Below are 26,985 nucleotides of genomic sequence, written 5' to 3'. Positions count from 1 at the left end.
GATCTGAATGTGTTGAATTGTGTTTGGAGCACGGGGAAGGGTGCTCTGCCAGCTTCCAGCTGGCTTCAAGAGACTTGCGGTAACACATTGGAGAAGTACATTTCTAGTGTAGATAGACCTGTCCCTTTCTCTCCATAGTGGTGGGCTTTAAAATGCCTCCTGGTTGCTCAGGTGCAATAGGCAGAATGATCTCCTGCCCATTCCCACTGTTCCAACCTGTCATCTTTTCCCTTGGAGTGGAGAGGGGGAAACAAAGCCCAAAACGGTGGTGGATTTCTCTTTCCACTAGTCTTGCTGTTGAATAAACTCAGCTCTCAAGTTATTTTTTGGCACTGTTTTGGGGCTGCTGATAAGCGGTGCAGACACCCTGGAGCTGGCCAGCGGGCAGGGTTAGGAGCACAGCGCCGTAGGAATGTGGCTGTTCTGCTTTCCGAGTCAGATTGGGGCTTGGAGCAACTCGACAGCTTTTGTGGGCTGCAGAGCAGAAGCTGGATGTCTTGTAACCACGGTCCCGTTCCTGGGGCTGCTGGGGGAGTGGTGTGCAGGGATGCTCCAAAATTACCTCAATGCTCAGGAGTCAGCTCAGAGCCTGCAGAGATTTTGGTAGCTGAGGCTTAGCTTCAGCCATCCCAAGTCCAGGCTGCCTTCTCCAGAAGGAATGGGATGGCAGCCCTGGGTTCCTGCTGCTGCTCTCACAGGGCTTTTCCCATTTTCTGACTAGTAGGGGATTGGCTGTGGTTGTTGACTGAACAGTGATACAGCGTATTTTTAAGAATTGGTGCTACAGCATGACCTTCTTCACCCAAACCGAATGAAATGCGGTCTCCTACGTCCGGAGCTGGGTTTGCACCCAGTCGGTGCGTTGGATACCTATTGCAGAGAGCGAGGGTTGAGACGGAAAGAGCTGATGCTGCTAGAAGAAGGAAGATTAGTAAGTCTTGGAGAGCCACTGCTGTTTACACAAATTTGCACCGAGGAGCACTCAGCTTGTAGCTCTTCTTAGCAAAGGTTTTTCTGCTTGGAAAAGATGTTTCAAGCAGTACCTGTAAGATGCAAGAAACTTCAGCGATGATGGAGTTCAAGGTGATAACTGCAGTGCATAACCGCTTATGCTTAACTTTTATTTTGCTATATATATGTGTGTGTGCATATAAAAAAAGGATCTTATGAAATGTGGCTTGTGCTTTCCCCCAAATGTCTGAGGCTTTTACTGAAGCAGTAATTTTAATTTGTGTATTATTACAACAACAGTACTCCAAGGCTTTCCTTCTGGATACATCTCTGAGGCTGACTTTTGGAAGGGGAAGAAGGTGCTGTTTGCTGTGGTGTTTCTAGGAATGGAGCAAGAGCTGACTGAGGCAGAGATGAGGTGGTTGGAAGGAGATTGTTATTCACCTGGACTTTATAGTTCTGCATCGTCTGTTCTTCGTTACTTTCTAGCAGCTCCCCAGAGGTGCTACCTGTATATATTGCATTCCTCCTGCTGCAGTGGCAAGGGAGTTTGCTGCCTCATATGAGCAATGTTTCTGTAAAAGTTGTGGGTTTTCATAATAATAATACACCTGATCTTTCCTGATGGGTAATAAATTATGATGTCTGTATTGGTTTGGAATATAACAACAGAATTATGTAGGTACTTTATTATATTAAAGATGTAATGTTGCAGAACTACGTTTTTAAATTGGGGACCAGTTAACTCTACTACCACACATTATGCAAAGCAGCTGGATAAGTAATGAGACCACAGTCCATCCCTCCCTTCTCAGACTCATCCTTGCTAGGATGCTTATTGGCATCATCCAGTAAAGATGAAACTGGTTCTGGCTATGCAACACCCAGACTGCCTCTGGGGAGGTTTTTAACAGCATAGCACTGGGTACGTAGATGTAACGAACAAGTGCTGGGCTTGTTTTTTAGCACTGTGGTTGTTGGGGCTTGTGGAGGACAAGTTTTAATTGAGAAAGTGATGAAGATGTCCTGGGATTTCTCTGTAAGTTATTGGGCATGTACTAATGTTGAAATAAACTAAAAATGTGCTAGAACTGATGGGAACTTTATTGTGAATTTTCCTAAGGCAAAAGAAAGATGATGATGTGTGTGTTTCACATTATTTCTTACTCTCTTTTGCATATAAGAAACGAGTTGGCTGTTGCATTAAAGCCACAGTTAGGCAAGCACTTCTTTTGATGTCGGCTTTTGCACAAGCCTCCTCTACCTCTGCGTCTCTCAGGTGTGCTCATACCAGTGCTCATGTGAATGTCAAATTGATGAGACTGGGAATGTGCTCTATGCTGACATAATTTTTACTCCCCAGGAGTCTTTTAAGTTGTTTTCCCTCTGTACTTCACTGTACATCCCGTTAAAGAGGTATGTCAGCATAACTGAGGGGATAGGTGAAAGGAGGGGAGATTGTCCAAGCCAGCATTGCCTCTAAAATGAGATACTTCTCAAACTGCCCTTTTACTGGCATGAGCTTTCCAGCATGTGCTGTTGTATGGAAACCTTCTTAAAAGGTCAGTCTTATGGCAGTGAGAGGAATGTATGAAAAGATTTGGAAATAAGAGTGTGTTTAGAATATAAAGAGTCACAGCATGTAACATATCTTCCTTCCCTGCAATGTGCAGCATTGCACCCACTAAATATTAAATATTAATTCTGGCTTCTTTTCCATTTTATTTTTCAGCTTCTCAGCAAAGATGCCTCCAAATGGGAAGGCCTTACATTTTCACCCATCAGTTCTGCATTTTGGAATGCAGTGAGTATCTTACATCACTGTTATTTTGATTAATAACGAAGTGGGGAGGAACACATATACTGGGCTACGTTTGGTTAAAGAGCATTAGCTGAGATCATGCCATCCTCTGGAAAAAAGAGAAATAGTAAGTAATTGCCACAGAGTTGGAACTGTATTTTTTGCCTTGCAGTACTTTGTAAATGAAAATCAACATAGTTCTAGGAAGGAGGAAAAGCGAATAGGGAACCATAACACATTCTGGGCACGTTTCAGGTGATTCTGCGTGGATGTCAAATCAGTTCTTCATGCTGGTTGTTTGTTTCTTGAAAAATTGCCTTCCCGGTGGAGGAGGAGCTTGTTCCTTCTTTTAACTTCTGAAAATAAAATCCAGAAAGTCCCAGGCAAAATGTACTTGAGTTTTTTTGTTGTTTTTTTTTTTTTTAGTTTTCCTCTAAGAAAACTTCAAAAATTATTCTTAAATGATCATCAGCCTTTGGTCTGTCAGTAAACAAAAAGAAACATGGTCCCCTTGTGAGTTAAAGGAATATTTCAGAGGATGCACAGAATGAATGTATAAGATACTGGGGTTTAGGATGTATTAGCTAAAGCAGAAGCCTTAAGAGAGCTGTTGCTTTAGTTGGTAAAACAAGACTTTGATCATTGAAACTTTTTTATTCAAAACTTTGTGCCTCATAAAGGTGTTTTTTTTTCTCAAACTCCTGATGACTCAAATGAGTTTTGACTAAGCGCACCTCTCATCCTAGTGTTACTTATTTGTCTTTATATACTAAAGGACAAAATTTGTTTGACATGTTTCCAAAGAATAGTTACAACTAGGAAATTGTTGCATATCGACATGTTTTAGAGTGATTTGTGTTTGTTGCTTTTTATGTGCATTGCCTGTGCTTATAAAGTGAATAATTTCTTTCTTTCTTTTTCCCCCCCCTCCTTTAGATTACTGGGGTTACCCAGAGCTAAAATGCTCCATGCCTACAACCCTAGTAGAGATAGAGAAGTTGTAGTGAATTCAGTGTTTACTGCTACTAGACAGTTTCATGTGTCTCCTGCTCATAGCTGGGTGAGTGTTGATGTACTTTTGGAAACTATGTAATGGCCAAGTGCCAAGCCTTCGTGCTTCCTTTGGCCTAGGCTTTTCATTCCGTGTTTTCTCTTCATGCTTTTCTGTAGGACCTCCAACTTTTTTTCTGTTTTGCTAGTGTTTTTTTTGCTCACTTCTACTTAGACTGGTAAGGGAGAAGACATCCAAAACCTACAGTAGGAAATGTGTTTTACAGTAACAGAGAAAGAGAAGAATTTTTCAGTGTTGAAGAGGCTGTTTAAGTCTCATTCTGTTCTGTGCAGCATTATGCAGTAATCTGCAGGCATGCGGGTGTTTTAGAGCCTTGAATTTTCAGTCTTTTGAATGGTCTTGCATACTCCTCAAAAAAACCTGCAGTGAAATATTTTATGCCTTTTGTATTGCAATTATGAGCATAATTGCTTTATGATCTAAGACCATTATTTTAACTCTGAATTTTTTTTACGATATAGCACATGTTACGAATGAATTACTGTGATCTCAATTTGATGAAGCACAGATTTTATCCTCTGCTGATGTGCAAAGGGTTTTTATTATGCTTTCATCTGATTTGTGTTTTTACTAGTGCTGAATGGGTATTACTGTGCGGACGTAAACGTCGCTGTTCTTTGGGTTAGACCTATCTGGTTACTAATCGTGTTGCCCAAGTTCAGCTTTGACTCACTTGACTATATATCACAGGTGGGGATTGATTCACTTTGTAGTCGGTGTCTATAGGCGGGGAAGCGTTTCTGGATGCTGCAGGATTAACTTAAAGGAGTCTTGACTGAGGAGGCCCAAGCTAGCCGAGAAACTCCAGCCGTTTCGGGCTGGAGTTGCTGCATGGTCTCAGTTCTTCTCTGTAGTGAGAGTCAAGAGTTGTGAACAGATGAAACTTCTCAGGGCTGAGGTCCTGCTTAGCAGGATCTACAGATAGGAGTGTACATGTGGGAATGTCTGTTGTGCCATGCGACTGAATGGTGGGTGTCGTGATCAGTGGCACCAAGCAAGCAAACTTCTTTGTGGTCCCTGCAGGTGATTCCAGCGATGGGAAAGATTTCTTTCAGAGTACTCTTCCTGCCAACAGAAGAAGGCAGTATTGAAAGTTCATTATTTATAAATACCTCATCTCATGGAGTACTTTCATATCAGGTAGCTACTCTTATTTTTAACTTGAGGTTTGAATTCACTTGTGTTTAAAAAGTGATTTTCATACATTTTGATCACAGAGACTTTCAAAGTTCTTTGAATTCCTGATACAAATTGGGTGGGCTAATGTTTACAATTCAGCCCTTTTATCAGATCTTGCTAGTCTCATGATCCCTCGTACATGTATGTAGTTAAAATTACTGCTGCTAGTGGGGCTATTTGTGATCGTAAAACTAAGTGTATTTATATATGTGCACTTAGAAGATCATGGTCCCGTCACTACTAGTTGGTTTCATATAATACTGCAGGCTACCCTGCACTGTACTGGAATGCAGTTGTCATGAGAAACTTCTTTAGGAAATATTTTAGGTGGTTTTCAGCTGCTTTGCAGAATTTTATGTAAACACATTGGGGCTGCAGCACAGGGTGAGAAGTTTAGGCCCTTAAGACATGAAAATCGAAGTAATGGTTGTGCATTATATTGCCAGATTAACTATCAAATTAAAGCAAGTCTTAAGCAAGAGAGATTATATACTCCAAATTCTTTGCTTTTATTGATTTGTTAAAGAAAAATATAACTCTGAATTCAGTGATTTAAAAACAATGCCAGCTTTAATCAAGCATCCAGCTATTCCATTCCCACACTTCAATACTGTGCTGGAAAACAAACCTCCTCAGATTGAAACATAGGTAAGTTCAAGTGAAATACATGGCGTTTAATACAAATGTTGGCTTTATCTGGTATTTATTAGGGATAATGCCACATTTGGCAGGACTTTTTCATCAAGGATAAGGGAAGAGTGCATTATAGAGTGATTGACCTTTTCTTTTTGACATCTCTCCTTTCCTTGCACTCACTTCTGACCCCTTGATTTATTGCCTGGTCAGCTCAGCCAGGGCCTTTTATCAACAAGTTGCAGGGAAGCAGTTGTCAGTGACACCAAAAAATCAGTTTGTCTCCTGTTGGACTACTGCTGAAATCAATAACGAACTGGTTTTCATGGACAATTTCAAAAGTTTTAAGTGTTTCAAAATCAGGCATAACTTGAGTGATCGATGCATAGTTAGTGCTCTTGAAAGCCCAGAAGCCTTGAAATATGTTTTATGTTTCTAATGCATTTATGCAAGAATGTACAGAAGATTCACCGAAATGGAGAAGAGGTACCATTATAGTAAAGTGTACTTTGTAAATGCCTCCATAAAAACATGCCGCATGTTCCCTTTGATCTGGTATTTTCTATCGGTAGCCACAGATCTTCAGTGAACATAGAATGCATTGTATTATCCTCTTAATTAAAAAAATGTGGTTTTTTGTATTAAAAAAGTGTAACTCTTTGCATAGAAGTGAAAAACTCCAAGGCATTTTTCTTAATTTCTAATGATCTCTCCCCATTATCTTGCATCTCGTTGTCATAAACTAATCTTGATGGAGTGCAATATGAATGCAATAAAAACATTCAACTTGTAAATCATCCAGTGCTCTCAAAACTGCAGACTTTAAAAAACAAAATTATCAAAAAAATATTTTACTCAATTTTTAAGGCAAACCCGTTAAATTCAATATGCAATTGCCCTAATAAGAATGTTTTCCAGAAATTACTGCGCTGCGAAATGGTGATATGTGTATTATAATTCCCTGAAGAGTAGTAAGAGAGTTTTGATAGTTTCTTTTTAAGGTAACCCAATGCTGTACTGGTGAGTGCTTTGTTTTGTTTTTGTAGTAGTGTCTGAATAAGTGAAGATGCTAACATGCCATTTATGTGTGTATTTACTTTCCACATTGGAACTTTATATCTATAAATTGTCTTTTAAAAGAATCTAATGTGAAAAATCAGTCTGTTTCTTGGGAAGATTGTTATTATTAGCAAAATAGTTTTGTATGTTACTGTGATAACTGAAATACTAGATATTGATGTAATCACCTTTTTTTCAATACCAGGTTTTTGGAATGGGAACTCTGACATCTGCTCCAGAAGAACCTAGAGCACAGCTAGCAAATGCCTACTTACTGCTTCCACACATTCAAAACATCCAGGCGTCACACACACTGGTACAGTATACATTTCAAATGGAGATGAAACGTAAATCTTGTCAGACATAAAAGGTTTTTGTCCTCAGGTTGTTGGGATGCAAGGAACATTAACGAAAAGTCCAAATACCAGTGACTGCAGGAGAGAGGTCGCAAGATACAGGGCTACTGTGATGAGCTGGTGTTCTGGTTTAGTCTTTGGCATTTAAATTATTCCCACTTGTTCTTGTTCATGCTCCTGTGGTGTGCTGTCCTCCCGGTTGTGCCGGCAAAACTATTTGTGGGGCCCTGCTCTGGACTTAACTGAAGAATTGATCTGAGCTAAAAAAAAAAAAATAAACTTTGTACTAGAAAGTTAGGAGGGAGACTGTTTTAGTTTGTTCTGTTTTTTACTTCACACCCATTCCCCATGCTGGTTCACAGCAGGACTGTACCAACAGTTTGCCACATTTAAAAGCACGGCATGCTGAGTGGATGAGAACGAGAGCTGAGAGTCAGGCTGGAGTATCCGCTCCTGCCTGTATCACTGCTGAAGATACCAGCTTTGCTTACCTCAGCTTCAGTAAAGCAGAGAGCTGGGGAGAATACAGCAAGGTGGATTTACAAGGCATAACTATTTCAGTTGAAAGAAGTTTTAATGATTTCTGTCATTTGATTCAGTTGCAGGCATTTTCATAGTCTTCCAGGCCATACAGAGCCTTTCAAGTGAAAAACTAACTGGAAAAATTATCTTTCAGATTTCCTTTTGTATTGTACACAGAGCTAGTTTTTTCAAAAACTTACGTAGAATATCCTAGCACGTAACAGAATTTATTCTTTTATCTAAATGTAAACTGTGTTAATTGCCTTTGTGATGTCTTCTGTTCTACCTGAGAAAAATTGTCAGCTCAGATCATATTTTTCAGTTTGCTACATATACGTTAGGTCAGTCTTACCTCTACCCAAGGATTATGCACAATTTCCTTCTCTTCCTTTCTTTTCTTCTGTACCATTCTCTTTCCTGTAATGACACAGGTGTGCTTGCTTGTGGACGTACATAGACAGACACTTGCAAAGGTACCAAATATCTCCAAGTTTTGTAATTTGTACTGCTATGGGTGGAACTGAGAAGGGTTTTTTGGATGCTGTTCATGACATGACTCTCTGCGTCTTCACGTGTAGCTCGATGGGTTGTTGTCAGATATGTCCGAAGTTTGGATGCAGACTCTGCTGCTTCACAGTTCTGTCTGAATTCCTGAGAAGAGAAGTTTTGGGGAGCATTTGACATATTCCTTACTGTATAGTGAGCATATTTCTGTATATAGCATCTTCCTGTGCTTTATTTCTCTAGAGTACAAGGTTGAAGTCATGTTTGGCAGTGCAACGTGGTACCACCTGGCACCAGTCTTGTCACCAGACATGAGTTGCGAGAGGATGTTGACTCAGTTCTCCCCACTCTAGATGTAATTTTCCTGTGCTGAGCTATAATTGAGGAATTGCTCTTCAGTTCACTGAATGTTACTGGTTTGGACAGACATGCTGCAGCAGTGGGATGGGCTTCTCAGCTGTTGAAGGTGGTAGACAAGATCTAAATACTGAAGAGGAGCTTATGGCTTGAGTTTGAGTTCCTTTTAGAACAATGTTGCTCTGCAGATTGCTGTCCTCTCCAGAAGTGCCTCCTTCAATTTACCCTACTAATACTCTGATCTAGATCCCATAAAAATTGGTATGATTGAGTCTCGTCCAGTTTATGTTTTAGGCTCAGAAGCTGTGGAAGGATGAGAGCTCTATGAGGTCTGAGTGAGTGACTACCCACGTGCAAACTTAAGGATACATAACTATTAAAGATACAATGGAGATTTGTAGTGAAAAAGCATTTAAAACAAACCAGTCATAGTCACTTAACTGTGCACATTTGCTTTCCCCCGTTTATTTGTAACTGAGGTAAAATACCAGTGTAAGTTCAGGATAGTGTAAGCCTCGTTTACACATCCTTTGCCATCTTGGAATGAATGAATGAGTTGTAACCTTGGGTGACAATGTCTAGTTCAATACGCTAAAGATACCCTTACGTCTGAAGTCTACTGATACTGCTTGGAAACCTGTGAGAAGGCTCACCAAGTGCTGCGTGGTTTGTGTCTATTTTTTGCCTCTGTTGTCTCCTGTTTTCAAGGTGGGTGTGTTTAAGCTGTTGGGTGTTGCTGACGTCCTTGATCGTCAAGGCCAGAAAGGTAACACCGTTTAGTTCCATCACGTGCTTGGTGAAACGGCTTCTCAGAATGGCTGGAGGTGTTGTTACCATAACCCAAATACTTATTCTTACTCCTTTGATGGTTGGAAACCTGCAACCGACTTCCAATCCGAGTTGCTTTGTGGCCGGTTTATATTTGTTAACATACATATTTAGTTTATATAACTGCTCCTGCTTCTGATGCTTATACCCAGAAGCATCTGTAGGTGGCATGGCATCTTTCAGCTTTCGTTTTGCCAAGCTGAATGGTCCGTGCTCTGTAGTATCTTCTTCAGTGATGGGCTGTTTCTTAACCAAATTGACAACCCCTTTGTGCAGCTTCTCTAATTTGTAAAAATTTCCTTTGAAAGTGAATGGCCAGAGTTGTACATAGGGATATGGATGAAATTGCACCCCTACAGAGCATTTATCTTGGAAATACGATATATCCCTGGGGATTATAGATGAAAGTTTATCTCTACAGTAGTAATTCCATTGGAAATATAGTATGTGATAGGTTTGTGTTTGCATTTTTTGTGGAAAATAAACTTCCAATCATTTTGTGCGTGGTTGTTCTCCTTTTATAGGCAAAGGTACACAGGCCATTCTTTTTTTTCCATCATTCCCCTAGTTTTTTTAGCAGCAGCTTTTGTGATTAGTAAGAAAAGAAAAAGAAAGACACAGTTGCCTTTTCTGCTGTAGAATTTCACCCTTTTTCTGTTACTCTTTTCAAAGTTTCAGCTTTTGAAGGGTTCAGGATTGGCTTGCTCTGGTTGTGGTCCTGGATCCCAGGATTTCTGGGCTTTTGGCTCACTCATCGGGGGGAAAAAAGAGCTGTGTCCAACATTGAATTTGTAGTAAGTGTACGTGGCCGTTCAGGAGTGACTAGTTACCACTGAGCTGTAACACATGATGGAGTCCATATAGGTCATCTTTGTTTATCCAGCTTCTGGACGTAGTCTTTGCTCCAGTTGCTTGTTTTTTGGCATTGTTTAGTATTTGGATGGCACTAACAGGGCAGCCACATCACTGCCTCGTTGTGTTCAAAATGCTGTGCAAACACACTGGAAGCGTCACTGGAGGAGTGACCTGCAGGGCGGGATGTCTCATCGTAGGATGCACAGGCATCGCTCTGCTGACTTCCCGGAGGAGTTTGGAGTTTATGAACTGACGACATGGGAAATACTGCAAGCACTGGCAGGAACCCAAGACTCCATAAGCTATGTTTTGTGCTGGTGCACAGAGGATCAGAGAAGCAAATGTGTGCAAGCGTGGTGCTTGGGTGTGGAGAGGGAAGGTAGTAGGACAGTAGAGTTTTCTTGGTGTGCCATGCTGATAACTGCCTGCAAAAAACTGATGAAACTCTGCTGAATCATTATTACAGGGACAGCTTATTAACACCATTCAGAGTGGAAATAGATCTTTAGGGCCAGGCACCATCCAGGACAGAAACTTTGAAGTATCAGCCTGCCGGAAGAGGGTGAGGCTTGTTCAATGTTTGTTCTTTTTTAATTATACTGTAGCCAAACTCCAGGAAGCGATTTGAACTCTACAATCCTGATAATGATGTAAGAATATCTCTGTGAAAATCTTGTATATAGCCATGTCTGATTGATGGGGCACCTAAGGCAGAATAAGGAATTCTTTCCCTAAAAGTGACATTGGGTCTGTGGTTGCTTGGTGGTTGTTGAACTGGCCTTTGCTAGCCGTCCTGTTGATGCTCTGTCTCTCTTTTGATGGATGAATTATTTCTTAAGTAATTGCCTACTGTACTGTTCCCCCAGCGAGACTCCTAGACCTTCACCAGGAGAGCAGGGCTCCTTGCAGATCATATGCTTCAGGTTTTTAGGGGTTTTTTGAGAGAGCCCTCTCTTTTTTTAAAACGTAAATGTAACAACATAATGAAAACTGGTAAGAATTTCATTTGTGTGGCTTCTATCAGACTTCTCTATTCAGTTCATATAGGATTTGTGAGAGCTGAGTGCGTGTGTGTATGTGCAAGTATGTACGCATGCGTATCTAATACAAAACAGAGGCACCAGGTGATGAAGTGGCAGTGGTTGTACTGGTCTGCAGTGCTCTTTCTAACTTTTCTTCTTATGTTATGCCTCTCCTTTTCATTTCGCCTCTGGTGCAAATGTATGCTGCATAGCTCAGCTCTCTGCTCTGATTCATAGACAGTGATATTTACTGTGTAAGCAGAGTGCCTGCACTGCTGGGAGATGTGGATGTGGTCCTGGGTCTGCCTTCTTGGAAGCTCTGCTTCTGACAGTGTTTTCTTCTCAGGTGCTTTATCTTCTCTTTATGGTTAACGCAGCTGTCCTACCAGTGTTGTAAGATAGTTGACATGACAGTTATGCATCGATTGTCTGCCTTAGATAAATGAAAAACCTTTTCTGAAGATAGCTTCACAGAGAGAAATAAAAATTTGCCATAAAACTAGATCAACATCAAATACACCACAAAAACGTCTTTTTCCCCTCTCTGTGTGTTATATTAGCAGCTTCGATTTTAAGGTGACAGCTATTTCCCGTATAGACTTATGCTAGGTCAAGAAAAGAAGTTAAAAAAAAAGTTGCAAAACCACGATGTAGCAGTTTGTTTTTTGTTTTTTGTTTTTTAATAAGGGTGTGAGGTTTTAATCTACTTTAAACTACAATGGCATTGAATAAGGCTAAGAACTTCTTATTTAGGACCATAAATAGGCGTAATGTTCTCCCAAGAACCACTGAGAAGGGAAGGCCAAGCATGAAGGTTTATCTGACCAGAAAACCTCAAAGTTGCTCTTTATATAATCTTATTTCCTCGTAAAAACTCCACTGCTGTCATGGCCTGGAGATGTTAGTAAGTGGTTCATGGTTTGGAATCAAATGGGGTTTTTTCTGCTCTCAAAATTTGATGAGGACAAAAGCATTTACAAAAAAGAAAGGAGGTGGCAGGGGTTTACTCCCCCTCGGAGAGCCGGTCGCTGCTAACCACCTTTGCAGAGGTTACATCGCCCTCTTGTGTGAAGCCCCGGTCATTTTGGTGTGAAATCAGGTTGAACCGGGAATGCAGAATATATGTTGTCTTCCATTGGCCGTGCTTTTATAAAACTGGACCCCACAAAAGGCCACATGTGTGGTAGATCTACTCTCTGCTCGGACACACCCTGTCCCCTTCTACCTGTCCCAGGGAGATATGGAATAGGGTGTTGGATACTTTAAAAACTTTTCTTCACAGTTTCGGTTTTCAGCATCGCGTTATTGAAATTCTGTAAAGTCAGTTGCATCAGCACCTTCAGAAACTTGAACCTGCAGATACCCCGCTCTGATATTTAGTTCAGAATTGCAAGAGGAACTGAGGGATGGGGGGTATCCACATCAGTCTCAAAGTCACTAGGTAATTTTGCTGTAATTGAGGCACTGATAGAGTGACAGAACTGTCATTAGGAATTTTTTAAAATTTAGAATCAAGATATACTGGTTGAGCATTTTGTGCAAGTAATTTGGCAGTCCAGATTTCCAGATAGCTTTCATGGACTATGCTTGGCTTTGTCAGTGCTGTTGCTCCATTAGATTTATAATTGCTTTACAAGCTGGCACAATCAGTGTCTTCTTTTCGTTTCGTTTCGTTTTCCCATCAATAAAAAGGCAAAACAAGTATTTTCTATCAGTCCATTTTGGCTTGAAGCCTATATATCAGACCATGTCCAAGAAGTATTATGTTCTTGGCCTAGCAACTGTATTTCAGTATCCAATCAGCAAAGAAAATATACAGAAAACAAGGAAAGAAGCTTTTGTATTATACGAAAAAAGCTCTGTTGAATACAGTTTATCGACATAGGAAAGTTTATGAGGGTTGCTCATGTTGATGCTGTATAAATATTTAATAATAATGTATAATAATAGTTTGATAAGTAAGTAGATATTGATGGACTTCCTGAGAAATGAATATTTGCTGGCCTACTGTACAAAGTAATTATATTTTTTTAAATTTCCTTACTTTACTGTGTCATGCGTATGCAGAAACAGCCCTAGTATCTTTATAAATTGTGGGGTGTGAGTCAGATTTACATGATAACATCTTTTGAAGCAATGTGCTTGATGTTTGCTTTGCTTTTCTTTCTTACAGGCAGAAACTACGAATGCCAGTCTGTTACGTGTTCACCTTGAATGCAGTTTACCTGACAATGCATTTCAGCAAGTTAAGGTATGTTTTATTATCATTTTATATCTATTTAAGTCTTCTTATTTTAATCCGAGTTTAGAGGGGCACTTTTCAGAGCTGTAGAAGTTTTAGCAACAGTGCAATTTCCAGTGTCTCAGTTAAAAGGGGAATTGTGCTTTAAGCTATGCTTTTATCAAACCGCACCCTGTGGTACAGATGAAATGTGACACACATCACACTATAACCTTTAGGACGGGGAGATGGAAAAAGACACTTAACCCCTCAAAAAAACCCGAAACCAACCCAGCAGGCTAAGTGTTGTAATGTGTAGGTGTTGTATTACTTACGTGGAGTACAAAAGTGATTATATTCCTGTAATTTCTTTTCTCCAAAAACTTTTCACGAGTTTCTGGCTCGTACTGACAACAGAGCAGCGAACGGAGAGGCTGAAGTGTGGGCTGCCTGGGCCGAGTGCTCAGGAGGCTTGGAGGGTGGCGATGGCGCTGGGCAGAGCTGAGGAGGGGCGAGCTGGTTAGCAGAAAAGCCCCCTCCAAAAGCTCTGGGCAGTGCAGAGGCACTTCCCCGGTCCCGCCGTACCTCCTTGCAGCACTGAAGGTTCTGCTGCCGCTTCACGAGTGCACTTCACGTGCCGGGGTGGAGGTGTTCTCCCCCTCTTCCTCCCCCTGAGCAAATTAGTCCCCTTGGTAGGGCGTTGGAGCCGGAGTTTAGCGACCTTCATGGTGCGGTGCAGGACGAATTTATGTTACTCACTGTTGGTTGTCTAGTTTTGTTTTGCTTTGTCGGCTTTAGTTTTTCGCAAAATGGTGTGTGTGTCTTTGTACTTGCTAAGACTCAGCTGTCTTAACAGCAGCCACTACTTAGAGAAGGAACTAAGATCCTGTTTGTGTTTATCTGAAGCGTTCTAGCCAGACGACAGTGTTTTCTATTTAGAATTGTACGTGTATATTTGCTTTTTTAAAATTACTTCAGTGAGAAATAGAGACAAAAAACCACAGGATTTGGAAAAGTTAACTATAAACAGACGAGTGAACATGAACTGTCTTCCTACCGTTAAGACACATGCATCAGTCTGTTTATGGCATATTTTATTGAAGGCAGAGGATTTAACAAAGGAAACTGTTTTGCAGTCCCTGAGGTGAAACTGACTGAGACAGTTTATAAATTTGCGTTCTTTCAAGGTTCAGTGTCCTTTTTAGCTGTTTTTCATCTTTGTTTTTGCTGTGCTGCCTGTACCTGCGCTGTTTTTGGTTTCTGCAGAGATTTCAGCAGATGTCCTAATTCCTCCTGTTTTGCCAGAACTTTGGTGCTGGAGACCTTGTCTGTTAGATAATAAGCTTGACTAACTTCTCAAAATACTGTAACGAATTTTTCCGTTCCCTTCCCCACCACACACCATGTACCCTTGTCTCGCTCCAGAGTTGCTGTTTTGTGTCTGATGACCCAATGCTGCTAGAAATGAGCTTAACGGTAAGAATGGAAAATGCCCAACAAGATTTTGTGGACCACAGACAGTACTTACTGGAGAATCTTTTTGTAGTTTATGTAGCAATGGAAAAAACAAAGACCTCGGGTAAGTCCTAAATATGACTGTTAATTGTAATAGGTGTTGCTTGTACACATATGTTGTAATATGATGTGCTAAATTGAGTCAAATTCAGTGACAGCTAAATTTTGTGAGTAAGGGAAAACAAATAATTTTAGTTAAACGCAACTTGTCAGTCGCTTTTAGGTGCAGTCCTCTCTATAAAGGTAACAGTTGTAAAGTTGTAAACTACACCTGTTTCAGTCTTTTTTCCCACATGCTGATACATCTGCTTAACTATATGGAAAGATCTCATGGTGCTTCTGTTTCTACAACTGTATTTCTAGTTTCCCATTAATTAAATTAATTGTATTAGGACTGTAAAGGCAGAATGGTTTGTTCAGTAGTGGAGATAGCGGCCATTGTGGCAAGTGGGGTAATGAGATAATACAGATGTGCGCATCATTTGTTCTTGTAAGCTGGAATTCCACAGGCAAAACAATCAACTCCTTGCAGTTTCTCCATGCTACATTTATTGGATGAACAAATCCTCTAAATCCAGGGGATTTTAAATTATTTATAGAGCTTTGCAGTCTGTTTGGATAGCTTTTTTAAGACGTTTCTGCCAGTTTTACTTTCTGATTGAAGAAGAAGAAACCGCTTAAGAATCCAGATTAAAATAATGATTTTTAACACACTAGTGAAAAAGAACATGACCTTTTTGTCTTTTGGGAAGTTTAGTTCAAGGTCTGGTCACACAACAATATATACTGTTCCCCCTGTGCCTGTTCTGTGATGTGGTATTTACACAGAGATGAAACTGAAATACCCACTGTAAACCTTGTTTCCCTGCCAGTGAGATGCCAGTGCTTTTTTATGTTGAGTTGTGGACATATATTTGTTCTGATGCTGGCAGAGAATTGTTCATATCTGTCGCATCAAGAGTGCTCGCTGTTGACAGTTTTGATGGTTTAAAGTACTAGAAGTATGCTTTTAAGGCTGTTTTCTATTAAATATAACGTAATTATAAATCCTCATTGGGTTAGACATTGGTCGTATAAGCCCTTTGGACTTGCAGTTGGTGGGAAGTTCCATGTATTGCTCCATCAGTACTGATGGTGGCTTGTCGTGGGTTAGGCCGCTCCAGCAACCGAACCCACACAGCCGGTCACTCACCCTCCCCCACCCCAGGAATGAGGGAGAGAATTAAAGGAGAAACGGGAAACCCGTGGGTTGAGATAAGAACAATTTAATACAGATGATTTAATATACAGTGTAGATGCTCACTACCCCCTCTTATCCGCAGCCCGTCTTGTCCCGAAGCTGCAATCCCGGACGAACGCGAGGCCCCGAAATAGAGAGGGGCGCAGAGAGAGAGAGAGAGTACTCTGAGAGTGGGAGTACTGGGAGAGAGAGGGGGAAAAAAAAAAAGGCAGTAGAGCAAAAGCGCAACAAGCGCAAAAGAGCAGAAGTGGCGAAAGAGCCAAAGCGCAAAAGCCCTTCTGTCCGGCTGACCCTCACTTTTATACTGGGCATGACGCTGCATGATATGGAATACTAATTGGCCAGTTTGGCCCTCAATCTTAAGTTCCACCACAAATCACAAGGGGAATCGTGTCCCCCTTGTCCCAGCTATGCTCCCCCCTTATCCCACCGTGCTTCTGCACTCTGGCACACTGAAAAGTCCTTGGAGTCTCACGTCCAGCCACAAACATCAGCTTGCTATCAGCATTCTTCTCAGTGCGAGCCTCTGAGTAAAACCAAAACATGGAGCTTTTCTAGCTACTAAAAAGAAGAGCTAACTCTGTCCCAGCTAAAACCAGGACATGGCTTTACCATGTCAAACACCAAAGCTTGCTTGCTTGCCTTCCATTTGTATAATTAAGTGAGAGAGACGTGGTCTTGAGGGACCAAAAGGGAACACGGTGCTGCGTTAGTCCCTGTGTACAGTGCATGTGTTAGCATTTAGAGTGGGACAGCAGACAGGCAAGGTCTGCATGGGGGTACTAGCCAGCTGGAGAGGCATGAGAGGAGTATGTGCTTTAAATCTCGCAGCTGTAGGTATATGGAGCGTCTGCTCACTCAGAATCAACATCCTGAACCCTCTTTTGGAAACTGGCACCTGTAGTCTTGCTTTCAAGCAGCTGAGCAAAGCACACTTACTGTTAGAAATTGTGCCTGGTGAATTGGGAGAATATCCTTTTATGTCAGCCTACATCTACTGATGTAATTCGAGTTGAGCAAGGGCAAGAACTCAGGTGTTCCTCCTTCATGGAAATGTGATGACCACCCTGCTGTAATAGTCATGTCTTATTCTGTCCTGCTGCTCTTCTTTTGGTCCTCTATGTCTTCGTAGTGTCCCATGGACAAGAACATAGCTTCGCCAGTGATGAAAGGTGGTTACCTAATACAGCCGTACCACTGTACCAGCAGGTGAAAGCTGAGTTACACCCATCTCCTGTTGCTCTAGTCAATAGGTTACTACACTACCAGGCCATAGGACCATTCCTGTTTTAAGCCCAAAAAGTGTTAAGCACCACATGGAGCTTCACATTATCTCCTGAGAATGCGTGCTGTTCAAAGCAGACAAGCCAGCATCTTCCACAGCCGTGTCTATATACAGGACAGTTTTTACTGGACCCTCTCATGCTATTGATAGTTTGTTCTCTAGACTTAGAAAATTATGTCAGCATCAGCCATCCTTCTTGCCTTCAGCTGTGCCTCATGTCTCTCTGCCTGTAAGAAAGAGAGGAGTTGTGCTCCATCTTGGATTTAGGAGCTAATGAAGGAAGATTCCTTGTTGACACTTCCCTTCGTGTTTGTGGCCAAAAATCTTGTTGAGTGGGTTTCTACTCCTTTATGAAATGATCTTGAGAGACTGCTCCTTTATGAAACGATTGCCAGCTCAAGATGTGAATAGTTCCTCCTTTTTACAACGATAGCTGTCACACAAAGATTTTTAAATTTAAATCAGGATTGCTTCTCATACGAGTATCTGACAAAGCAAGAGTGCTTCCATCCTTGGTGAACTTACCTTGGTATTCATTCTTTTGGACAGGTGATTCCTCAGTAGATGTGTACGTCTTGCATTCTGGGAACAGCCTTGTGCATATACAGGTAATCGTGGACTTCAGGAAGTCATACTTTAGGGCGTTGAATTTGATTGGGGAATTAATTAGCCCACTGGCTTACTCTTTAATAGCGGATCGATTTCGCTACTGGCAAACGTCACGCTCTATCTTTTTAAAATGTGCCCAGATGTCTAGTAGATCTTTTAGATGAGGAGTTGTAGTTCAGCAATGGATTCTTTTAAGTCATAAGAGCTGTTAACTTGAATAAAAATCCATGGATTGATTTAGAAGATGTAAGAAAATGGCATATATTGGCTTGCAAATTTGATAAGAAGATACACTAATACAGGAGCTACAATAATAATGGTAGTACTGCTACAAGGATCGTTGTATCATGTCTTTGTGCAGGAAATACGGCAGTTGTCACAAAAAGACACGTCACCTGTGGAGTTTGAGCCTGTACTGCTATCTTCGTCATCTACTAACTTTACAAAAGTTGCTTCTGTTTCCTGTAAAGGTACAAGATATGTATACTTATAGATATATGATTAAACAGGATTTGGTTATAAAAGGGTAGCTTTTCTCAGCAGATAGAGACCCTGAAAGATTTCAAAATCAACTTCTCTGGACTTTTTTGAGATGGAGGATGAATTCTTTCTGCTAGTTGTTTCCACCATTTTTGTGTATATATGCTTTCTCTTATGCCGATTGAAGGCTCCAAGCTATACATGTTTCAAAAAGGGGAAGAAAACATTTGCTAAAATGTTAGCTGATATTACAATAAGCATAATTATTGAATATGCTTTTTCAACATACTTTTATAATTTGTGGTTGTTTTTCTGTTTCCAATGTATTTTCTGAAAGCTTATTGTGCTTGGGTGGTCATTTTCTATGACGTTTCTTGGCAGAATCATTGAAGAGACTTGTCTGAGACCAGGCATGTTTGTGGAAGAGCAAAGATTAATATTTAAACAGTTCTGACTCCAGCCTGTTTCCTATTCTGGCCACTAGACTGCAGTGCATAGACTTTAAACGTTTATGAAACAGACTGCTTTCATAATGACATAGAGACTTGGTTTTCCTAGCAAAAAAAGGACAAATAAGAAAGACGGGACTGTATGTGTTAAGTGATTCCTTTTTTCAGAACAATTTTTCATTTATTAAAAGGATGCTGTGTGTGCTGATAGGTAAAACACGTGGTTAAAATTGGTCAGATTGCTCTTCACAGCCTTTTCTGCATGTGTTTTTTGTAACTGTGTAGCATTCACAAATTCTTCTTAAAGCAAGGTTTGGAACCTCTGAAATTAGGACATAAGCAATTAGATGCTTTGCTCACCTGTATGAGAATTGGACCAGTAAATGCTCCCCTTTGTAGTGTTCTTCCAAGTCCTCACATGAAAGTCATTGCAGTTGTGCTTTCATTCTGTCTGATGTTGTATTCTCTTGTATGTCTGTTCTTTGCACAGCTGCATCCTGTGACAGTGAAAGTCCTTATGCTGACATGAAGAATAATCTATTGGAAGACACTACAACACTAAAAGCCTGTCTTTCCTGTCCAGTGATGGAAGGGTGGGTTGACAGTGGATTTTTGCTTGTTTGTTAACGTTCACTGATATTGTAAGAAGAATATTGTACCCTACTTTAAGAGATGATGTTAACTTCCTTTGTCACTGAATGATTCCAAGGACAGTGAAGATGCTTCTTCCTATTGTTGCTGTGTCATTTGCCAAAACAGATCTGTGACATTTCAAGCAATAGTTCTGTATTTTATCCAGGAAGCGTTTCAGGAACTAGTAAAAAGATATACCTTAGCAGCTCGTATCATATAAATATTGCTTAGAGTCTGTGGTAAAATTTCTACCATCCCTGTTAATCCAGTGCAGAAACAGGATAGTTACAGAAAAAGTGTGAAGCCTTTCTTCAGTCTTCTTTTGCCAATTTCATCCAAACTACCATATCACAAAGCAGTAGGCAGTGTTGTACTACAGCATAGCGAGAGGGTAAAGTGATTGCCTGCCTACTTCTTTTACATTTTTCTTGTCAATTTTTACTCTGATATTATATGTATTCCAAATGGAATAATTCTATTCTTTCTCATTAAAACCATATAAGAGCCTCATTATGCAAGAATACTACTATCTCTTGTGTGAACTGCTTATGTATGCTCAAGGACAATTGCAGATGTATTCATTTTTCTTCTGTGTTTACTTACAGGTATTTTGACATAGATCCTTCTGCAGCATTGTTTCATATAGAACCACATCATAATACTACAGGATTTTGGTCCATATGGTTTACAAACAATTTTGACTTCAGCATTGAACTGAATGAAGTCTTCATAGCCAGAGAAACCAAGAACATTTTAAAGGTAAGCTTTATTTCTACTTCATGCAGTGTTTTGTCCTTGATTTAGAATATGATCTTTTGACATACAAAATAGATTCTTTAAAGAACTTGGAGTTCTCAGACCTGGTTGAAATAATTTAAAAATAAAGGTATGTGTACGCCTGTAACTGTTAGGTCCTGAAGAGCTTACTCTCTCAATAGGCATTATTCGCTGTCCGGCTTGTTTTTGTGTTGTTTTATTAGCAACTGCTCTTTCATTTGAGTTGCAGCTACAGATGCAACAAATTATAGACCATTGCTCTGTTTTCAGAACTGTTGCATGTGTGTTTGTGTTCTATAGGATTCAACATTTCTTCACAGGCTGTAATGGAAGTCTTTAGTACATAGATGAGCTTTGAAGTTTAGAAGGCAAAGCCAATAATTTACTCGCACAGTTGCTTGATTCAAACCAGACAAATCTGGTTTATGAATAAGCACATGATGTAGGCATCTAATTGGCTCTTCGTATATTTAGATAGGAGATTTACATATGTGCACTGTATGAATCAGTTATGGGCACATATGTGTCTATAATAACAGCAAAAACATGAAGGAAGAGAAAGTTTACATTCTTCAAGGTACTGCTTGCACCAGAAATACTGTACCAGTTTTAATTCAGTTGTCGTTTGATTCCTTCTAGATTCTGAACTTTGCTGAGCCTTTGACTCTACCTCCAGGCTGCTGGAATGTATTTTCTTTGAAGCTCAGTGTGAAAGACGCTGTAACAAACGTGCTTTCTAGTATTTGTTTGGCCACTAATGTGGGAGTAATGTTTGAAATACCTCTGCAGATATATTCGACTGTGTCCAAGGTATCGTATTCAGTTGTGTTGAATTATTATTATGCACTGCAAAACAAACTGCATCAGCCTCTTTCTTAGGCCAGAAATCTGTCCCTTAGTCCTGAAAGAAAGTACCAGACCGCTCTGTGAAACCATTCTATAGCTTGAGAAGTTAAGCCCTCAGAGTTAAATTAAACAGTGATGGAGTTACAGTTCTCTAGACAACCTTAGTTCTGTTCTTTGACTCATCCAAATTACGCACTGAGAAACTGGAATTTTTCCTGTTCTTTTGTCACATGGTCAGTTGTAGTTTTTGTTTTGTTTTTCCAGCAGGGAGATCTTCATTTTGAAGCCATTGCCCACTGTGATCTTCAGTGTTACTTGGGAAAGTCTGACTCAGGTAGGCTCGTCTTGTGTTTTTTTTTTTTAGGCATCTGACGGTAGTTTTATTTTAGAAAATTTATTTTATGTAGCAGGACTTGTAATGAGAATATCGATATTGTTCATTCAAGTACTTAAATTTATATATTTTAAAACCATCCAATTTTCTGGGGCTATTTAAACGACTTTTAGTAACCTGTAGTGAGTACACTGTGCAGTATTTCAGACCTCTAATGCCATAGCATGTGCTAAACTATTGTTCCAGCTTGCAACATTTTTTTGAACTTAATATTTAAGACTCTCCTATAAGTTCTCATTGGTGATGTACTGCTCCTTGCTTTCTTCATGCGGATGTTCTCTGGTGATGTTGAGGTAAAATGATAAAGCTGTTAACTAGCTCAAAGCGATTAGAGAACATGCGTAGTCTGAATCCAGATCCTGGGAAGTCTGTGATGAAAAACATAAAATGAATGTTGACCAATATCCTGCCTTTAGCCAGAGTTAAATTTGAAGACCTTCTCCTTATCTGTTTCTCACAGCAATAATTTCTGCAAAAGCCCGTTTGTCAGAATTGTAAACCAACATCCTTAACGCTTTATCATGTGAAGCAGAAAGAAGGGGTCTCATTCTTTCTGGAACTGAGGAATTTATCTCCAGATACTGTAATGCTGGGACCTGTTTTAAGTACCTGACTGGCATTTACCAAAATACAGTGTTAGGTATTACATGGCCATGATACTACTTGAAGAATGTTGAGTCTGATGAAAGCTGATTGAGAATAGTGGTTTTTTAATCTCTACTCAGTAAGGAATTTCAGTAGGCAGCTAGGTACCAGGGGCTTTAAATGTTGAGGTGAGTGCTCTCCTGAACGTGTTTTCAAGGTGATGCTTTCCTAAAATGTATTTTCATATAAGGATATAAAGAAGGCAATAGTAGTCAATCAAATGCAAAAAGAAAAGTTGAGGTGACATATGGAAGCAGATGGCTTAAGGAATTACTGATACGTATGCACACATATGTACATATCTTAAAAGCAAGTGTTTGGTTTTGGTTTTGTAAATCTTTATAAAGGAATATTGCTGATACGAGTAAGTCCTCATTGCTTACTCTCTTTCCATTCTAGTAATACTCATAATCAGATCTTTACATACAGGTATTCTGCCTTCTAATTTAGAATACTAGTACTTGTTAAATAGAAAAGTCTTATGCACAAGCCTGAAAATACTGACCTAAAGAACTTGTAGCTGAATTATTCCAGTCATCATCAATCCCGGTTGGTTACTTTAAACGCTAAGGATTGTAAAATAAAGTACATGTATTTTCAAAATAAGCCATTTTGGTTTTGTTTCAAAAGAAATTTGCTTTTCTAACTCCTTTGGCTATTTGAAAATGCTTGAACCAATATGAGTCTAACTTTGTAATAGGCATTAATCTTTAAACTGATGTAAAGCCTTGCAGTTTTATCTGAAGAAGAATTCGAGAAAATTACCAGCACTTCGAAAAGAAAAGCTAAAATGAAAACATCATTTCTGCCAAACTGTGGGATTTGTTTTGCTCCCTGCTGTGCTGTGATATTGTAATTTTGTACCACTATGTAGAGAATAGTATATGATCTTGATACTTTATTTGCATCAGCGGAGAGTTCTGTGTAAAGACTGCTGATAATGTTATGACATTTCAATGGCATCCATTAGAAATAGCAACAGGGCTAGCAAAAAGGGCTTACTAGAGCATGTAAAGCCTGTGCAATTGCCATACTCTTGTTTGCAAGTAGAATTACTGTGGTCTTGTAGAAGTATTTCTTTAAGCAAATCAGATATGGACTATAATTTGTATACTGTCACATGTGCTTGCTTTGAAGGGCGAAAGCGGGTCGGGATTGCGTTTTTTATTTTTGTGTCAGGATCGTTGGCGGATAACGATTACTCATATTCAGAAGTAGTCTGATGGAAGGAGCAAATGTTATCTCTGTAAAATGTGAAAAATCTGTTGTCATTTTAGCAAATCTGCTTTGGGAGAAGAGTCTCTCTCTGGATCGTTCTGCCTGGGATGTGGATTCTGAGCTTGCAAGTGAACTTTATGAAAGATGGCAAAAAATAAGACGTGGGGAAGCCTGCAGGTCTGTACAGAATCTGCTGAGATTCTTAATTCAAGCCAGTACAGTGTTGTAAGAAAGAACATTTATATTCTGAAGTATTCTTAATTAGAACAAACATTTTTGACCTTCCTGCACATTAGTTAGTTATCTTGAAGCGCCTGGAGTTTCAGAGCGCCCCAGACAGCCCCAACTTCCATTTCAAGGCACCTCCAACCATGAGTAAACATTTCAGATGCCCAAACTTTAGAACGTAAATAACGCTCTGGCTGTAATAACCCCACCACAGCTGCCCAGTGTGAAAGCAGTCAAAGCATGTTTTACCAGTTAATTTGTGGAGTTGTGTGAGGCCTTCGTCAACAGGTCGCAGAGCAGTCTTTTTAGGATCAGGGTCTTTGAATAGCTTTTAAGGTTTTCAGTCCCTGGCCTAATGGATACTGCATACTGGGGATGTTGGGAAGGAAGCAGTCACTGTGACTGAGCAACTCTTGTAGAGATGGTGCATCAGTGACACCAGCACCTTTCCAGAGTAAGGAGGTTGAGCTGTGAAAACCACAGTCATGTTACAGGTGGAGAAGTGGAGAATGAAGGGATGCACGTAAGTTACACTGACTCTTTACTGCTAGGTTACAACTTTATGGGCTTTATTTTGTGAATAACATTTTCACAGAAAGATTAGTTGATGTAATGATAGGTCCTGGCAAATAATCATTTTTTGTGTTCTTTGAAAGTAAAAAGAAAATAAAATTAACAAAGCTTTCTGGTTTTGCCCATAAAGCAGGAGAAGTATTTTAGGATCGGCTCGCTTTATTCACCAGAAGCCTGAAGAGGAGTCCTTTGCCTTTTTCTTGCCACGATTGACTACAGAGCCCAGCCTTACGCTCAACTTCAGTGCCACAGCAGTTAAAAGTAGTATGGTGAGGATGGCTGTTGTTAACACTTTTTCTGAGTTGAGGTCTGTTTAGTGTGTTTAAGTAACAAAGTCTGTGGTTAATATTTGGTGATGCTTAGCATTTTCATACTGCTTGTAGATCTGTGTTTTGAAGTCTAACTTCAGACATCAGGTTTGTATCCCTCTGGATCTTTGCTAAGTTCTCTAGCTATCTAGTTGTGATATTTTAATACAAGGAGAGGAGTAAAGCAGTGTAGGTCTTAAATTAACAATTGTTTGTGGTTGTTAAAGCTTTCCTCGCATCATTGCATAAGTTATGTGCTTGTGGTAGAATAATTGAACAAGGGACTGGGGATAGGATGTACTATCATTAATGATGCATGTGGTTATGGGATGGCTTCCTCATGCCACTGCCTTATGTCACAGAAGTGTGTAAAACATTTGTGTGAGATACAACACTTGAGAGATCAGCAGAACAATGTGTCTTCCAACCACACTGATAGTTGTTTCTTTCTTGTTTGTCAGATTTTGGTCACTACTAACCTAGCCTGGGCCAGAACCAATCATACGGAGATAATTTTCATGTGCACATTTTGTGAATTACCTTAATATTCCATTTGTGCCATTTGATTATCGGTCCTTATAGCAATGTGTGTAACCTACTTGCGCTCAGACTGCTGTAAGAAAGGGTGGCACCTCACTAACTTCACCTTCTTCTATGGAAGAGCTTTGTTCGTGTCTGCCTGCGTAAATCAAAATCCAAATGGAAGGGTTGTTTGAGGGGTGGGAGAGGTCTGTGTTTTGCACATGCGGTTCTTCATGCGCTCTTAGCTGTTTTTGCAAATGATGACATTGTGGTGAAATGTCCTGTCGTTCCATGCCGTTTTGTGCACATATGATTATATTGCGTTAAGATAGAAGCCAAGTTGAAGTCCCTTGAAAATTCAGATCATGTTACCAGTGCTGAATTATTTTACCTTCCAGTTCTCAAGTATGTAGTTTTTAACTTCTTCTTTTCCCCTCCAAACTATTTAGGTAAAATATTTCGTACTAAGAAACCCTTCATCCTTCCCAGTTACGTTGCAGCTTCTGCCTCTTTCTTACTACCCTGATCCCCAAGCTTCACTGAGTCTGCTCAACAAATGGTAATAAATAGAACTATCTCAGGATAACTCTTTTCCATTTTAAAAGATGTATTCACCATACTTTATGATTGTTGCTTTTTGTTTATTTTAATTTTTCAAAGCCTAACTTAGGTGTGGACAATGTTCTGACCCATTTTGGAAGATATAGTCATGTTCAGAGCATCTCCCTATGTGACACATGACTTTGTAACGTACCTGATCATTGATAAAACCAAATTGAGCGTATTTTCAGCAAGCTTATGTCTGCCTGCAGTAAACTATACTTGGTCATCTTCTAAGATCTGAGGCTTAGTGTGAGCTGCCCAGGTGATGGGAGCAACTTGCAGAATTAGGGATGTGCATCTCTCTGCAAGACTAGTTGGAAGTATACTGAGTCTGTAGACTGATCATTGAGGAGGAAAGTAACTGAACCTTCCCACCAGAAAAAAATTTCTTCTTAGCTTTTTCTTAGATAAAGCCCTGATTAAAGAAGAGAAGACGGGAGACAGGAAGAAAAATTCAGGTCCAGAGCCAGCATCTCCACCGTAAATCTTTAGGACCAGCTAAGCTAATGTTTCTGCACTGTTTTGAACTTTCAGTTTTGGAACCGAGAACATCTAATGAGAAATCTAGATAAGAGACAAACAGTATAAAGGGGCGTGGTGAGGTGGAGTGAAGTTCACCAAAATAAGCCCTGGTTGCCACACTTGAAAAACTGTGTAGTTGGTCAGACTATTTGCTTGGTTGGAGCTAGTGGGACTACTCACGTGCTTAAGTGTAACTTGCTTATTTGGGATCTGAATCCCTATGTAATTGCTTCCTTAACCTCATTTCTTTACATATTTATGTGTATGTGTGTGTATATATATATTTGTGTGTGTATATATATGCACATTAATAACTACATCTGTTTGCATACTAAGTAGACTCTTTCTAGTGGTTTGAAATGACATTTTCTCTGTATTTGCACACTTTTGTTTCTGCAGATCTTCTAGGTTTACCAGAAATCATATCCACTGACTGGTTCTTTTTAAGCTAGTGTCATAGACAGTTATGACAAGTGAATTTCCAATTCAGTGGCTGGAGGTCCTTTAGTCCTCTGTAATCTAAATTTTACCTATTGGTTTTCTTATGTCTGTTTTTAATACCTTAATGTCAAATCCTTATAATTTGCTCTCAGGCAAATAATCAACTGCTGTAAGTGAATTCGATTTGCAAAGTATGTGAAAGAAAATAGGAGTTTGTCCCAGACAAATCATGAGCAGAAAGAGGGATATTTGAGTGAAGTAATGAGATTTGATAATGATTATTTATTAAGTTATGTGGGCAGAAGCAGCTTTGGGGCGTTTGTGTTTATGTAGCTTA

At 39.9% G+C, this 26,985-nt stretch overlaps 1 protein-coding gene across 7 annotated transcripts in view; it reads left to right on the top strand.

The window, feature by feature from the left end:
• The window catches only part of TMEM131L (transmembrane 131 like), an 88,034-nt gene that overhangs the window by 37,495 nt on the left and 23,554 nt on the right, over positions 1–26,985 (top strand). For 5 of the 7 annotated variants that reach the window (XM_086611746.1, XM_086611745.1, XM_086611743.1 and 2 more), the window contains 15 exons: positions 2,684–2,755; positions 3,689–3,812; positions 4,848–4,964; positions 6,901–7,011; positions 13,313–13,390; positions 14,786–14,939; positions 17,950–18,008; positions 18,371–18,479; positions 19,429–19,531; positions 20,177–20,330; positions 20,988–21,158; positions 21,459–21,528; positions 23,511–23,628; positions 24,383–24,521; positions 25,532–25,641. In XM_086611746.1, the coding sequence (XP_086467872.1) occupies positions 2,684–2,755; positions 3,689–3,812; positions 4,848–4,964; positions 6,901–7,011; positions 13,313–13,390; positions 14,786–14,939; positions 17,950–18,008; positions 18,371–18,479; positions 19,429–19,531; positions 20,177–20,330; positions 20,988–21,158; positions 21,459–21,528; positions 23,511–23,628; positions 24,383–24,521; positions 25,532–25,641 (1,689 nt within the window). Of the gene's footprint in view, positions 1–2,683; positions 2,756–3,688; positions 3,813–4,847; positions 4,965–5,553; positions 5,652–6,900; positions 7,012–13,312; positions 13,391–14,785; positions 14,940–17,949; positions 18,009–18,370; positions 18,480–19,428; positions 19,532–20,176; positions 20,331–20,987; positions 21,159–21,458; positions 21,529–23,510; positions 23,629–24,382; positions 24,522–25,531; positions 25,642–26,985 lie in introns of those variants that run through there. The other 2 variants (XM_086611744.1, XM_086611748.1) reach the window with 2 other exon arrangements.

Source organism: Tauraco erythrolophus, chromosome 5, assembly GCF_009769465.1.
Source record: "Tauraco erythrolophus isolate bTauEry1 chromosome 5, bTauEry1.pri, whole genome shotgun sequence".
Classification (NCBI taxonomy): Eukaryota; Metazoa; Chordata; class Aves; order Musophagiformes; family Musophagidae; genus Tauraco; species Tauraco erythrolophus.
The sequence above is the reverse complement of the archived record's forward strand: the minus strand, read 5'-3'. Positions and strand labels throughout refer to the sequence as shown.